The sequence below is a fragment of the Bombina bombina genome, chromosome 1 (genome assembly GCF_027579735.1).
Source record: "Bombina bombina isolate aBomBom1 chromosome 1, aBomBom1.pri, whole genome shotgun sequence".
NCBI classification, from domain to species: domain Eukaryota; kingdom Metazoa; phylum Chordata; class Amphibia; order Anura; family Bombinatoridae; genus Bombina; species Bombina bombina.
In genome coordinates this window covers 1232289009-1232302008 of record NC_069499.1, presented here as the reverse complement: position 1 = coordinate 1232302008, position 13000 = coordinate 1232289009, and the positions used below count along the sequence as shown (strand labels likewise).

Below are 13000 nucleotides of genomic sequence, written 5' to 3'. Positions count from 1 at the left end.
CATTGCTACTCCTTCACCAAAGGACACCAAGAGAATGAATCAAATATGATAATAGAAGTACATATGAAAGTTGTTTAAAATAGTATGCTCTGTCTGAATTATGAAAGAAATGTTTTGGGTTTCATGTCCCTTTAAAGTGCATGCCCACAGTCTATCAGTTTCATCCCCCTTATCTTGACAATAATTACTGCAGAGCACACTGCCTCTCATTCTAATGGCTATGATAACATGGCCTCTGATTAGCTGTATTGTTCCCATTGTTTTTTTGTATTTTTTTTATACAACATGAAGGAATGAGGGGCTGACCAGGTTACACAAAATAGGCAGGAATGCAGGTTGTGTGTCTGGAACCATAAGCAGGACCACAAGCAGGAAGGCAGGCTGTGTGACTGGAACCAGAAGCAGGAACGCAGGCTATGTGACTGGAACCAGAAGCAGGAACGCAGGCTATGTGACTGGAACCAGAAGCAGGACCACAAGCAGGAAGGCAGGCTGTGTGACTGGAACCAGAAGCAGGAACGCAGGCTATGTGACTGGAACCAGAAGCAGGAACGCAGGCTATGTGACTGGAACCAGAAGCAGGAAGGCAGGCTATGTGACTGGAACCAGAAGCAGGAACGCAGGCTGTGTGACTGGAACCAGAAGCAAGAAGGCAGGCTGTGTGACTGGAACCAGAAGCAAGAAGGCAGGCTGTGTGACTGGAACCAGAAGCAGGAAGGCAGGCTGTGTGACTGGAACCAGAAGCAGGAACGCAGGCTATGTGACTGGAACCAGAAGCAGGAACGCAGGCTATGTGACTGGAACCAGAAGCAAGAAGGCAGGCTGTGTGACTGGAACCAGAAGCAGGAAGGCAGGCTGTGTGACTGGAACCAGTAGCAGGAAGGCAGGCTATGTGACTGGAACCACAGGAAGGGCTACAGGCAGGAATGCAGGCTCTGTGACTGGAACCATAAGCAGAACCACAAGCAGGAAGGCAGGCTATGTGACTGGAACCACAAGAAGGACTACAGGCAGGAATGCAGGCTGTGTGACTGGAACCACAAGCAGGAAGGCAGGCTGTGTGACTGGGACCATAAGCAGGACCACAAGCAGGAAGGCAGGCTGTGTGACTGGAACCACAAGCAGGAAGGTAGGCTGGAACCAAAGGAAGGACTTCAGGCAATAATGCAGGCTGTGTGACTGGGACCACAAGCAGGAAGGCAGACTGTGTGACTGGAACCACAGCAAGGACTACAGGCAAGAATGCAGGCTGTGTGACTGGAACCATAAGCAGGACCACAAGCAGGAAGGCAGGCTGTGTGACTGGAACCACAAGCAGGAAGGCAGGCTATGTGACTGGAACCACAAGCAGGAAGGCAGGCTGGAACCACAGCAAGGACTACAGGCAAGAATGCAGGCTGTGTGACTGGGACCATAAGCAGGACCACAAGCAGGAAGGCAGACTGTATGACTGGAACCACAGGAAGGATTACAGGCAAGAATGCAGGCTGTGTGACTGGGACCATAAGCGGGACCATAAGCAGGAAGGCAGACTGTGTGACTGGAACCACAGGAAGGACTACAGGCAAAAATGCAGGCTGTGTGACTGGAATCATAAGCAGGACCACAAGCAGGAAGGCAGGCTGTGTGACTGGAACAACAAGAAGGACTACAGGTAGGCATGCTGGCTGTGTGACTGGAAACAAAAGCAAGCATGCTATGTTAGTGGAACCATAATCAAGCAGGCTATGTGACTGGAACCAAAAGCAAGCAGGCTATGTTAGTGGAACCATAAGCAAGCAGGCTATGTGACTGGAACCAAAAGCAAGCAGGCTATGTGACTGGAACCAAAAGCAAGCAGGCTATGTTAGTGGAACCATAAGCAAGCAGGCTATGTGACTGGAACCAAAAGCAAGCAGGTTATGTGACTGGATCCATAAGCAAGCAGGCTGTGTGACTAGAACCATAAGTAGGACCACAAGCAGGAAGGCAGGCTATGTGACTGGAACCAAAAGCAAGCAGGCTATGTGACTGGATCCATAAGGAAGCAGCCTGTGTTACTGGAACCACAGTTACTGGAAGGCTGTGTCACTGGAACGACAGTCAGGCAGTCTGTGTAACTGGTACCACAGGTAGGACCACAGGCATGAAGGCTGTGTCACTGGAACGACAGTCAGGTAGTCTGTGTAACTGGTACCAGAGGCAGGAAGGCAGTGTGACTGGAACCACAGGCAGAACCACAGGCAGGGGGGTGATGACCAGAATAATAGGAAGGCAGGCAGGTCGGTTTCAAAACCAATGCAGACAACATTGAGACAAAATCAAGATCTGCAAAACTTGGGCAGGGTCAGCAGCAAATGGGCAACATAAGTCCAAAAAACAAAATCCAAATCAGGTCAGTGTGCAGAAACAAGGAATAATATCACAGGTCGGGTGCAGACAATGCTGTAGCAAACAATAAAGCTTCAATGCCAGAGCACTGAGCTAAGGGTGAGGAAGCTTTTTAACCACTTTGCTAATAAGCCTTTATCACACCCTGTGCTAAGCTGATTTGAGCTTTTTATACTGTTTTCATGTAAACACTACTGTAAGTCATAATTCTGTGAGTGACCCACACAAATTATGTTTTTTATTTTTGCAGCAGATTCAAAATATTAACAAAATGTTATATATATATATATATATATATATATATATATATATATATATATATATATATATATATATATATATATATATATGGGTAATAATAATGTTCACCTGGTTATTCAGAGACATCTTTTTTTTTTTTTTTAATGGGACTTGTGCGCTATAAAATAAACTTTATTGTGGCACTAAAAACATTTTTTATTTTTATTATATATGCCTAAAGCTATAATTAAAGGGACAGTCTACTTCAGACTTTGTATTGTTTAAATCAGTGATTTTTAACCTTTTTTTTGCTATGGCACACTTTTTTACATTAAAAAATCCTGTGGCACACCACCATCCCAAAATTATATATATATATATATAGTATTAGAAGAAAGAAAAACGAGGAACTGCAAACTCTTTTCCAAAGTGGTTAGTTTTAATGAGCAGACAAGTGAAAGATACAGTCACAGTGTGCAGGGCTGGATCTGACGCGTTTCCCGCATGCTCACATGCGCTTCATCAGAGATACACACACACACATACTGTATTGTATTGTGCTGTTATGCCATGCCTCCTACAAACTACCCCTGCACTGGGAGTAAAAAACAAGCAAAGTTTAAAAAATATGTCACACTGTTGTCAGTCGGCCACGGCACACCTGAGGATCTCTCACGGCACACTAGTGTGCCACGGCACACTGGTTGAAAAACACTGGTTTAAATAATTAGAAAATCCCTTTATCACCCATTTCTCAGATATGCATAACCAACCCTGTTATATTAATATACTTTTTACCTCTGTGATTACCTTGTATTTAAGCCTCTGCAGACTGCCTCCTTATCTCAGTTCTTTTGACAGACTTGCATTTTAGCCAATGAGTGCTGACTAAATAACTCCAAGGAAGTGAGCACAATGTTATCTATATAGCACACATGAACTAGCACCGTCTAACTGTGAAAAACTGTCAAAATGCACTAAGATAAGAGGTGGTCTTCAAGGGCTTAAAAATGAGCACATAAACCTACCTAGGTTTAGCTTTCATCAAATAATACTAAGAATACAAAACAAATTTGATGATAAAAGTAAATTGGAAAGTTGTTTAAAATTGCATGCCCTATCTGAATCATGTAAGTTTAATTTTGACTAGACTGCCCCTTTAAGAGTGAAACCTTGTGTGTTTGTGTGTGTATATATATATATATATATATATATATATATATATATATACAGTATATATAAATTAATACACAAGGGTTCACTATATATACACAATACTGTGCAAACGTTTTAGGCCACCATTAGATTTGTTGTTTTAGCAATGGTATAATAACCATATATAATTATTTCTCAGTCACTTTATTAGAATACAACCAGAAGATACAATATATATGTATGCAGTATTCAAAATCAGAAAAAAAATCAGAAAAAACAGCTTCTAGAGGCTAAAGTGGCAAGTATTTACTGTGACCTCTTCTTACACTTGAGTAATAGCAAGCACCTGTCTCTCGTAAACCTAAATGGAATGGAACTCTAATTAATGTCATTGCTAACACCTGTATTTGTCCTACTATTTCAAAATGACTGCTGTGAAAAAGGTCTATTACACCAGGTTTGTGCAAGACATGCTTGAGCATTAAATACACATGTTATGATTTTAATTAATTAGAAGCTTGTTAATTAGACCAACTTTCAATCACATAATTTCATTCAAAAGATCACAGAAATTGACAGACAAAAAAAAATACTTTTGCATCAGCAAGGTCACTCTCAAAGGGAAATCACACAAACAAACTGGATACTCAAGATATGGTATTCAAGCTGATATAAAGAAATTTGATGAATCAGGAGAGGTCAATGACAAAAAAAGGACTGGAAGGCCAAGAAAACTTTCAAAATCTGATGAGAAGTTTCTCAGAGTTTCTTCTTTGAGAGATCGGAAGAAGTCCAGTAAGGACCTGACTCAGCATCTGGCAGCTTCATCGGGATGTCAAGTTGTCCCTTCTGCAGTCCAAAGAAGCTTGATTAGGAATGGTCTTTGTGGAAGGGTAGCAGCCAATAAACCACTTTTTCAGAGGGGAACAGGGTGAAAAGGCCAAGATAGGCTAAAGCTCACAAAGATTGGGATGAAGATCAGTGGAAAAGAGTATTATGGAGTGACTAACCCAAGTTTAAAATTTTTGGGTCCAGTTGTCGACAATATGTGAGAAGAAGAGTTGTAGAGAGATGTAAGAATGAGTGTTTGCGGCCTTTAGCGAAACATTTAGGATCTGTCCTGGTTTGGGGCTGCATTTCTGCCAGTGGTGTTGACAATATTGTCCTAATTGATGGGATCAAGAGTGCTGGAAAGTACAGATACGTTTTTATTTATCATGCCATTCCTCTGGAAAGCGCCTGATTGGGAATGGTTGTATTTTTTAGCATAACAGTCCCAAACACACTGCTAATGCAGTGAAATCATATTTGGAGAGAAAAACAGCTGATAAAATACCAACAGTCATGGACTGGCCTCCACAGAGTCTAGACCTTAATATTATAGAGGCAGTATGAGATCACCTAGACAGGACAGAGAAAGAAATAAAAGACAACCTAAATCTAAAGTAGAACTCTGAGAAGTGCTGAATGAAGATTACTTCAGAAAACTTCAGTACAGTCTCCCCAAAAGATGTGCTTAGTGCAAAGGAAGGTCACACTAAATAATAACTTTTGCCTGAAGAAGCCATTTTGTTCTAAAATTGTGTTTGTTTATATTTTGTGAACATATATCTGTTTGTATGTTAATAAAGAGAACGAAAAATAAATATGGATGGTCATTAAAACTTTGCTAAAACAACAAATCTTATGGTGGCCTAAGACTTTTGCACAGTACTGTATGTATATATATATATATATATGGGGTTTGGTACTTTTGAAGCCCAATACCAATTAAGCAGACAATTCTAAAAGGTTTTAATTGTCTGTAGCTGGTAAGGGAGCTGAGATTTAGGGGTTTAAATGACCTCCCCTCATCTAGCTCCCTCCCCACACTTTTTTGGGGACATCACCAGCACTCCCACTGATGGTTTGAGAGTACCACCCACTAGGCCATCAACGATCCTTCGCCTGTAGTGTGGGGAATCACCAAAAATAGTTTATGATCGTCAATTCTCCAGAATCACAAGGATGCCTCCTCATGCGCACACAGGCAGGGATGCTCATTAATCCACACCCTTGTTATAGTACAATCTTCATGTGTTTATTGTCTTTTATAGGGTCTCACTATAGCAAGTCAGCAGGTCAAACGTATTAACTTAAAATCCCCAACTTTAGATCTAAAGTCTCATGGACAAGTCAACTTGAAGGTGGCTGTAAGTTAGTTATTTGTAGATAATGTACCATACTTTTGTCTGTCAGCCAATTAAGCCGACAGTGTAACTCAGGTCACAGTTTATGCACATTTGTACCACTATAAACTACTTGGCTGATTGTTAGCAGCTAGGCAAGTAAATGTGATATTTAATATTGCAAAAAGACCATTTATAACACCAGCATAGTTGTTTAGAAGGTATTTTAAGTACAATTGCATACTTACCATAACCATTTTATGCTCCTGTCAACCACTCAGGAATGGATATGGTAACCCGTACCTGGTCAATGCATTGTAACATGCATTTGTATGTAATTAGGCAACACATGAATACCTGTTTACCAGAAAATGAACAATGAAGATTTTTAAGAAGTCATTTTTTTTTTTTTTTTTAATTCTCTTTATTAATGCCGAGGATACAACAAAATGTTACAGATTTCACAGGTACATTCACATGTTTTACATTCAATAGGCGGGTACATACATAGTTTGAATCAGTACGGTATATATAATTACTTACGATATCGTCTTGGCCCTTGTGACAGGGCAGGTACATCCTTGCAAATGCACTATAAATCTGTTGGATACAACTATCATTGTATTGCATTTATTTGACAGTTTGCACGTATCCCTCAACATATTTTATTGTTTCGGCCTTTGAAAAAGCCACATTACGTGGCGAAACATGTCAGGGACGTTAGGGCAATGGTGAGGAGTCCTAGGAGCTCCTGTGTTTTTAGTAAGCCTTAAGCTACCGATTTAATTACTGTAGTCTTTTCACTGTATCTATCCAGAATCTACTGATGGCTATTAATGCTCAAATATAAATATTTATCTGGCTAGCGAAGTGTTACTAGCAATTATGTTTTATTAACTAACCTAGTGCTTGTGAATGCTTGAGAGCATATTACTCTTTCAGACAGGTAACGGTTACAGCTGTTAGCTTAGTTAGTATACCTAACCTCACGGAAAACATTTGTGTTCATAAATTGAGGTATACATAAATATATCACAAACAAAAAGTAGCAAATGTCGGCACACGCTAATGCACAAACAGTCTTGTGAATTACGGTCACACAACTGTGCATTTGAGTCATTGCAACATTGTTAAATATTTAAACTGTGATACACGGGTGTGTGTAAATACAGACACAGCTAACCTCTTACATAATTGAGCAGGCAAATAAGTATTATAATCAGAATCTACCTTTTTTATATCTGCAGATGGTCATAGCTGCTAGTATACCGAACGGAATGGAGATTCTGTCTTAATGGAGATATATACAAATTTATTACATTTATAAAGCAGCAGACATCAGCACACACTAATACACAAACAGTCTTGTGAATTACTACTATATAATAGTGTATTTGAGAAACTGTATTATTACTAAATATTCAGACTGAAATATGTATGTGTGTGGGAACAGAGACACAGTTAACCTCTCAGACAACTGAGCAAATAAATATTATACTTAAAAACTGCCCTTGTATAATCTGTAGATGGTCAAAGCTGGTAATACATCTAACTTAACGAAAAACGATTTTGCTTAATCTGAGGTATATATAAGTATTTTACACACAGTAAGCAGCGGATGTCGGCACACTCTAATGCACAAACACTTTGATGAATTACAGACACATTATAAAGTATATGAGAAATATTTAGACTGTGATACGCATGTGTGTGGGTCTAGAGACACAGCTAACCTCTTATACAACTGAGCAAGCAAATCAATACCATGCTCAGAATCTGCTATTTGAACATGGGAAAGATTTAGTTTTTTACTAAACTTATTCAGTCAGAACGTATTTGCAGCATAAGTGCACAAGTGAGATAGGTTGATAATTCAGCCACCACTTCATGAATATAACTTTTAGGTATTGTTGAAGACAAATGTGGCAATACCAGTAAATGTTACTACAATATTATTTGAACTTAAGTTTTTTACGAACATACTAACTACTTTCTCATCACTAGAGACTTTCAATCAAAGATACTCTATATATTATACCTGCACAGAATCTATACTCATTATAAGTGTAAACATACACGTTTAGTTAACTGAATATAAGCAAGAAAATCAATTGCAACACAAATTGCACATAAGAGTATCTGTTGAAGAATTCCTAGTATCACGTGACATTGTCACGCTAAACCAAGCAGACTACAATCGGTACCTAAGTGTGATTTTTATAAGTTTTTCCTATTTTATTTTTAGACCCCAATAAAAGTTAAATTTTAATTATAGCTAAGTGTGTGTCTTCTCAAACCTTGGATTTCATTTTTGATTTCCTCACATCAATCTTACTCAATAAGCGACCTATGAGTGCTTTCAAGTGTATTCTTTCCCTTTTTTGCTCCAGTAATCAATGTTATACACATAGCACCAAACTTAGCCATTTAGTTGGCTGATAATACATAAGGCCTTACAAGTTGGCCAGATATTAAATAAATCAGGTCCTATTAATACCTGTAGTGCCATTGGTAACTTTTTTCATAAATATTTTATTGTTTATATAGTAATAATCTTACATCTTAATACCTAACTTAATCTAAACAAAAACAAAACAAAAACAATACCTAGTCTAAGTTTGAGAAGCCTCATCCTAATGGCGTCTAGTAGGATCTAGTGCTGAAGGAGGTTGATGAGCAGCCATGTCTGTGGGAGATTGAGGGTGGGGGAGAGAGAAATAGAAAGAGGCGAGAAAAAAAAAAAAAAAAAAAGAATTTTAATAAGGGTTAAAAGAAAGATTCAATAAGTATTGTTTCAGAGTCACCAGGCCTGTTCTGTGGAGGTCTTTCCATTGTCAGTGTGGTCCACTCACCCCTAAGCATCGCCTCTAGTATTATCTCATGGTTCGCGAATGGTCGAATGGTCTGAGGATCTGGTTCTGCTGCCCAGGGGGCAGCCGCTCCAGGAAGTCCGTCCATTTTTTTAAAAAGGGTAGGAGTCTGTGTTTGGTATCCCAACAGGCGTCTTGTCTTTCAATAAATAGGTGTTTGAGTAGTGTTTTCTTAAATTGTGGTATAGTCGGGGCGCGACTGGAACACCACAAGGTCAGTATGCAGTGTCTTGCTAGTAGTGTACAAAGTGTTAGTAAGGGCTGGGCTTTATTGCCAACCGTAGTCCATGTAAATAAGTATATATTCGTGAGGTTAAAGGAGGTATCAATGCCTAAGTTAATTTTAAGCCAATATTGTAGGCGGTTCCAAAATTGTCTAATCAAAGGGCAATCAAAAAAGTAATGCGTCAAGGGGGGATCGGGGATCTGACACTTCACGCATTTATTGGGATGCTCGGGGTTCCACCTCGCCCTTCTGCTAGCAGTGATGTAATCCCTGTTGATCATTCTAATCTGTGCCTCGCTCCACGCCAGCGCTAGAGTGGCTGACTTAGCTTTTATGAGACTGTTTTTAATATCTTGGATGGAGATTTCTTGGGTGGTATCTAGTTTCAACCTCTCCAGTGTCACTTTAGTGAGCTTTAGTGGTGTTGTGGCGGAGCATCTCTTGATAAATCTCTGACATGGAGAAGCACCCCATCTTAAAAGCAATCTGGGGGATTGCAAATGGGGCTTGGCTCCAAAACTTTGGGTTGGCATCCATTAGTGTTTTAACGTAATGTCGAAGTTGCAGGTATGCATAAAAATGTGTGTTTGGCAGCTCAAATGTGGCCTTCAGTTCCTGAAATGTTCTGACAGTGTGCAACAACGGATCCAGGACATCCCCCACCCTCTGCAACCCCTTCCCATGCCATACATTGAAAGGGGCTTGTTCACTGCCGCTGGGGAAACCAGCGTTGCCCTTAATAGGTATATATTTAGGAGCGGGGTATGAGTGCCCCAGTGATTTATGTGCCTGAGACCAAGCCTTAAGGGGGTCCCTATACAAGAGATTATTACGTGTATGTTGAGGCAGGTCTCCCAGAGGACAGTAGGGCAGATATGTCAGGCTACATATTCCAATTACAGTTTCCTACAATTGTTTATCCGAGAAATGTCCCGTGCCCATTTGCCAGTCCAATACTAGTCGTATAAGAGATGCCCAGTTATAGTATTGAACTTGTGGCAATCCAAGGCCTCCATTCAAAAAGGAGGCGTGCAATTTGTTAGTTGCTATTCTGGGTTTCTTCCCCTTCCATATGAATCGCCTCAGCGTTCTGACCAGTCTCACAATGTCACCCTTAGACATCATGAAAGGCAGCATTGACAGGGGGTACAAGATTTTCGGCAGGAGCGACATTTTAAATAGATTTATTCGTCCTGTAAGGCTTAGTGGGAGATTTTGCCAGCCATTCAGCTGAGAACAAATCCGATCACACTGGCCCGTAATATTGAGTTCGTATATACGATGCGGGTTTCGATGTAGGTTGATACCCAGGTATGTGAGGAAATCTGTTACTTCCACAAAGGGGAAAGTAATAGTCTTAGAAGAATGTCTATGCAACCAGAGCATCTCAGACTTGGTGGTATTTATTTTGTACCCTGAGAATCGCCCAAACGATTCCAGCGTATCCAGAACAGTGGGGATGACCTTCGTGGGAGAATCCACAAAGAGCATCATATCGTCCGCATATAGTGCCAGATGCAGAGTCACATTGCCTATTGTGACTCCTGGAGAGACCTGTCGTAGCCTCAATGCCAAAGGCTCCAAGGCCAGATCAAAAATCAGGGGGGAAAGAGGGCACCCTTGTCTAGTGCCCCTCTCCAGGGTGAAACCTGAAGAGAAACACCTGTTAACTAGAATTTGGGCATCAGGGGTTGAATATAGTTTTTTCAACGTTTCTAGATAGGAGCCACTAAAATTAAAGTGGTCCAAGGTATCAAAGAGGTAGGGCCACTCAACACGGTCGAAGGCCTTTTCCGCATCTAAGGATAGCAGAAAGGCCTCCGAGTTTCCTCTCCCTGGGTGGGCCTGTTCCCTTTCCCAATAGTGATTGATGACGTGGAGCACACGCCTCAAATTGATAACCGGGGTCCTTCCGTACACAAAACCAGTTTGATCAGGATCAAGTAAGGTGGGCAATATAGTTTTTAAACGATTTGCAAGAAGTTTGGTGAAAATCTTGTAGTCCGAATTTAGGAGCGATATGGGGCGATAAGATTCCGGCTCCAAAGGGTTTCTACCTGGTTTCGGGATTAGGGTTATGTGCGCGGAGGAAAAAGTAGCAGAGGGGAGACTATCTCCCTCGAAAAGAGCACCATACATTTTGGTGAGTATAGGGGATTTGATTTTTAGGGTTTATTTGTGTATATGATTTGACTGATTTTGTGTTTTGAAGCCAAACCACAGCCTAATAAAATGGGTTGAGCTTGTAGGTATAATCAGATCTCAGTACTTATGTACATATACCTGCTTCTTTATCTTATATCTGTCCATAAGCCAATCACGAATACTTGGAAAGAACAATGGAAAATTAACATTTAATTACCTTATCTCTTCTATAACCCACTGGGAGTGTAATTTCTTCTACTGGCTGTTTTAACACAGATGGATGGCCTCAAGGCCAAACACTTTCAGGATAGGTGGGGATACCACAGGCTAAATAATCTATTTCAAATGCCAATATAAGGGTAATGGAAATACTTGTAAACAATTTAAAACACTCCAGCATTAAAGTGGATCACTGGGAAAAAATTAAAGGGGAGTATTTTTTTGACTAAACTGTCCCTTTAAAAATCAATTCTATTTCCAAATGTGCTTTGTTCTTTTGGTATCCCTTGTTGAAAAATAATATGCACATATCCTACACAAGTGGGAGCTAGCTGCTGATTGGTGCCTGCACACACTTGTCTCTTGTGATTGGCTAACTAAATGTGTTCAGCTAGCTGCCAGTAGTGCAATGCTGTTTCTTCAGTAAATAATTACAAGAGAATTAAGCAAATTTAATAATATAATTGGAAAGTTGTTTAAAATTATATGTTCTATCCAAATCATATAATAACATTTTGGGGTTTCATTCCCCTTTAAGCCTATGAAAGAGCAATAGCATTGTACTTAAAATTGTTCTATAATCCATATGAAAGAGAACAATTTAAAGGGCCATAATACCCAAATGTTTAAACACTTGAAAGTGATGCAGCATAGCTGTAAAAAGCTGACTAGAAAATATCTCCTGAACATTTCTATGTAAAAAAGAAAGATATTTTACCTCAAAAGTTCCTCAGTAGCCACCTCCCATTGTAAAGGATGTCTAAGCAGCATTTTAGTGTGACTGTCCTGGGACAGCTGAAAGGATGAGCCTCGTGAACTCTCATATTATTTCACCAATCAGGTAAAGGAAGCTTACTATGAAATCTCATGAGAGTTAAGTCAAATCTCATGAGATCACAGTAAGAGTTCATGACCTCAGCACTGCTGATGCTGATTGGCTGCAGTTCATTTCTTCATTTTTTTTTTTTTTTACCTGCATCTGGGAGCAACTGAGTATAACTTTTTACACATAATTTACTCTGCTGAGCTGAGGAGATTGTGAGGTAAAATATCTTCCTTTTTAACATAGAGATGCTCAGGTGATATTTTCCTGTCAGCTTTTTACAGTTATACTGCATCAGTTTCAAGTGATTTAGCATATGAGTATTATGTCCCTTTAAGCACATTTTTTTTGTTATTATAAACAAATGGTGATACAAGTATCAGCTGTACACTGGTTCATATGAATTCCTAATACTCAGTGACCATTATCAGCAAGTACCAATCAACCAATGAGCGTTAGCATGAAATATCTATCAGCCAATAAACATTACTAGGAAGTGCCTATCAGCACAGCTGGTACTGCTGTAACAGTTTAAAGAAAAAAAAGCATGTTTAGAAGGATGACAGGATTTTTTTTAAGTGGTGTGTCTCTTTAAGACACCATACCATAAAAATAAACACAAAACAGTTCAATTATTAAATTTTTAGATACAATGAAATGTTTTATAGACACTTATATATGCACTTTAAAGGGTTTGTCTAATCCAGTTTTTTTTCCAATTCCAGTCCTCACAGCAGGTTAATAACTAGATATTTATTTTTACTTATTTGTAACACAAATAACA

General features: G+C 39.7%; 1 protein-coding gene across 1 annotated transcript; it reads right to left on the bottom strand.

Moving 5' to 3' along the window:
• Positions 1–310: 310 nt before the first annotated feature.
• Positions 311–1267, bottom strand: LOC128664191 (keratin-associated protein 10-5-like). Its single transcript, XM_053718959.1, has one exon. The coding sequence runs from the start codon at positions 1265–1267 to the stop codon at positions 311–313; it is 957 nt and encodes a 318-aa protein (XP_053574934.1).
• Between the last annotated feature and the right edge of the window lie 11733 nt (positions 1268–13000).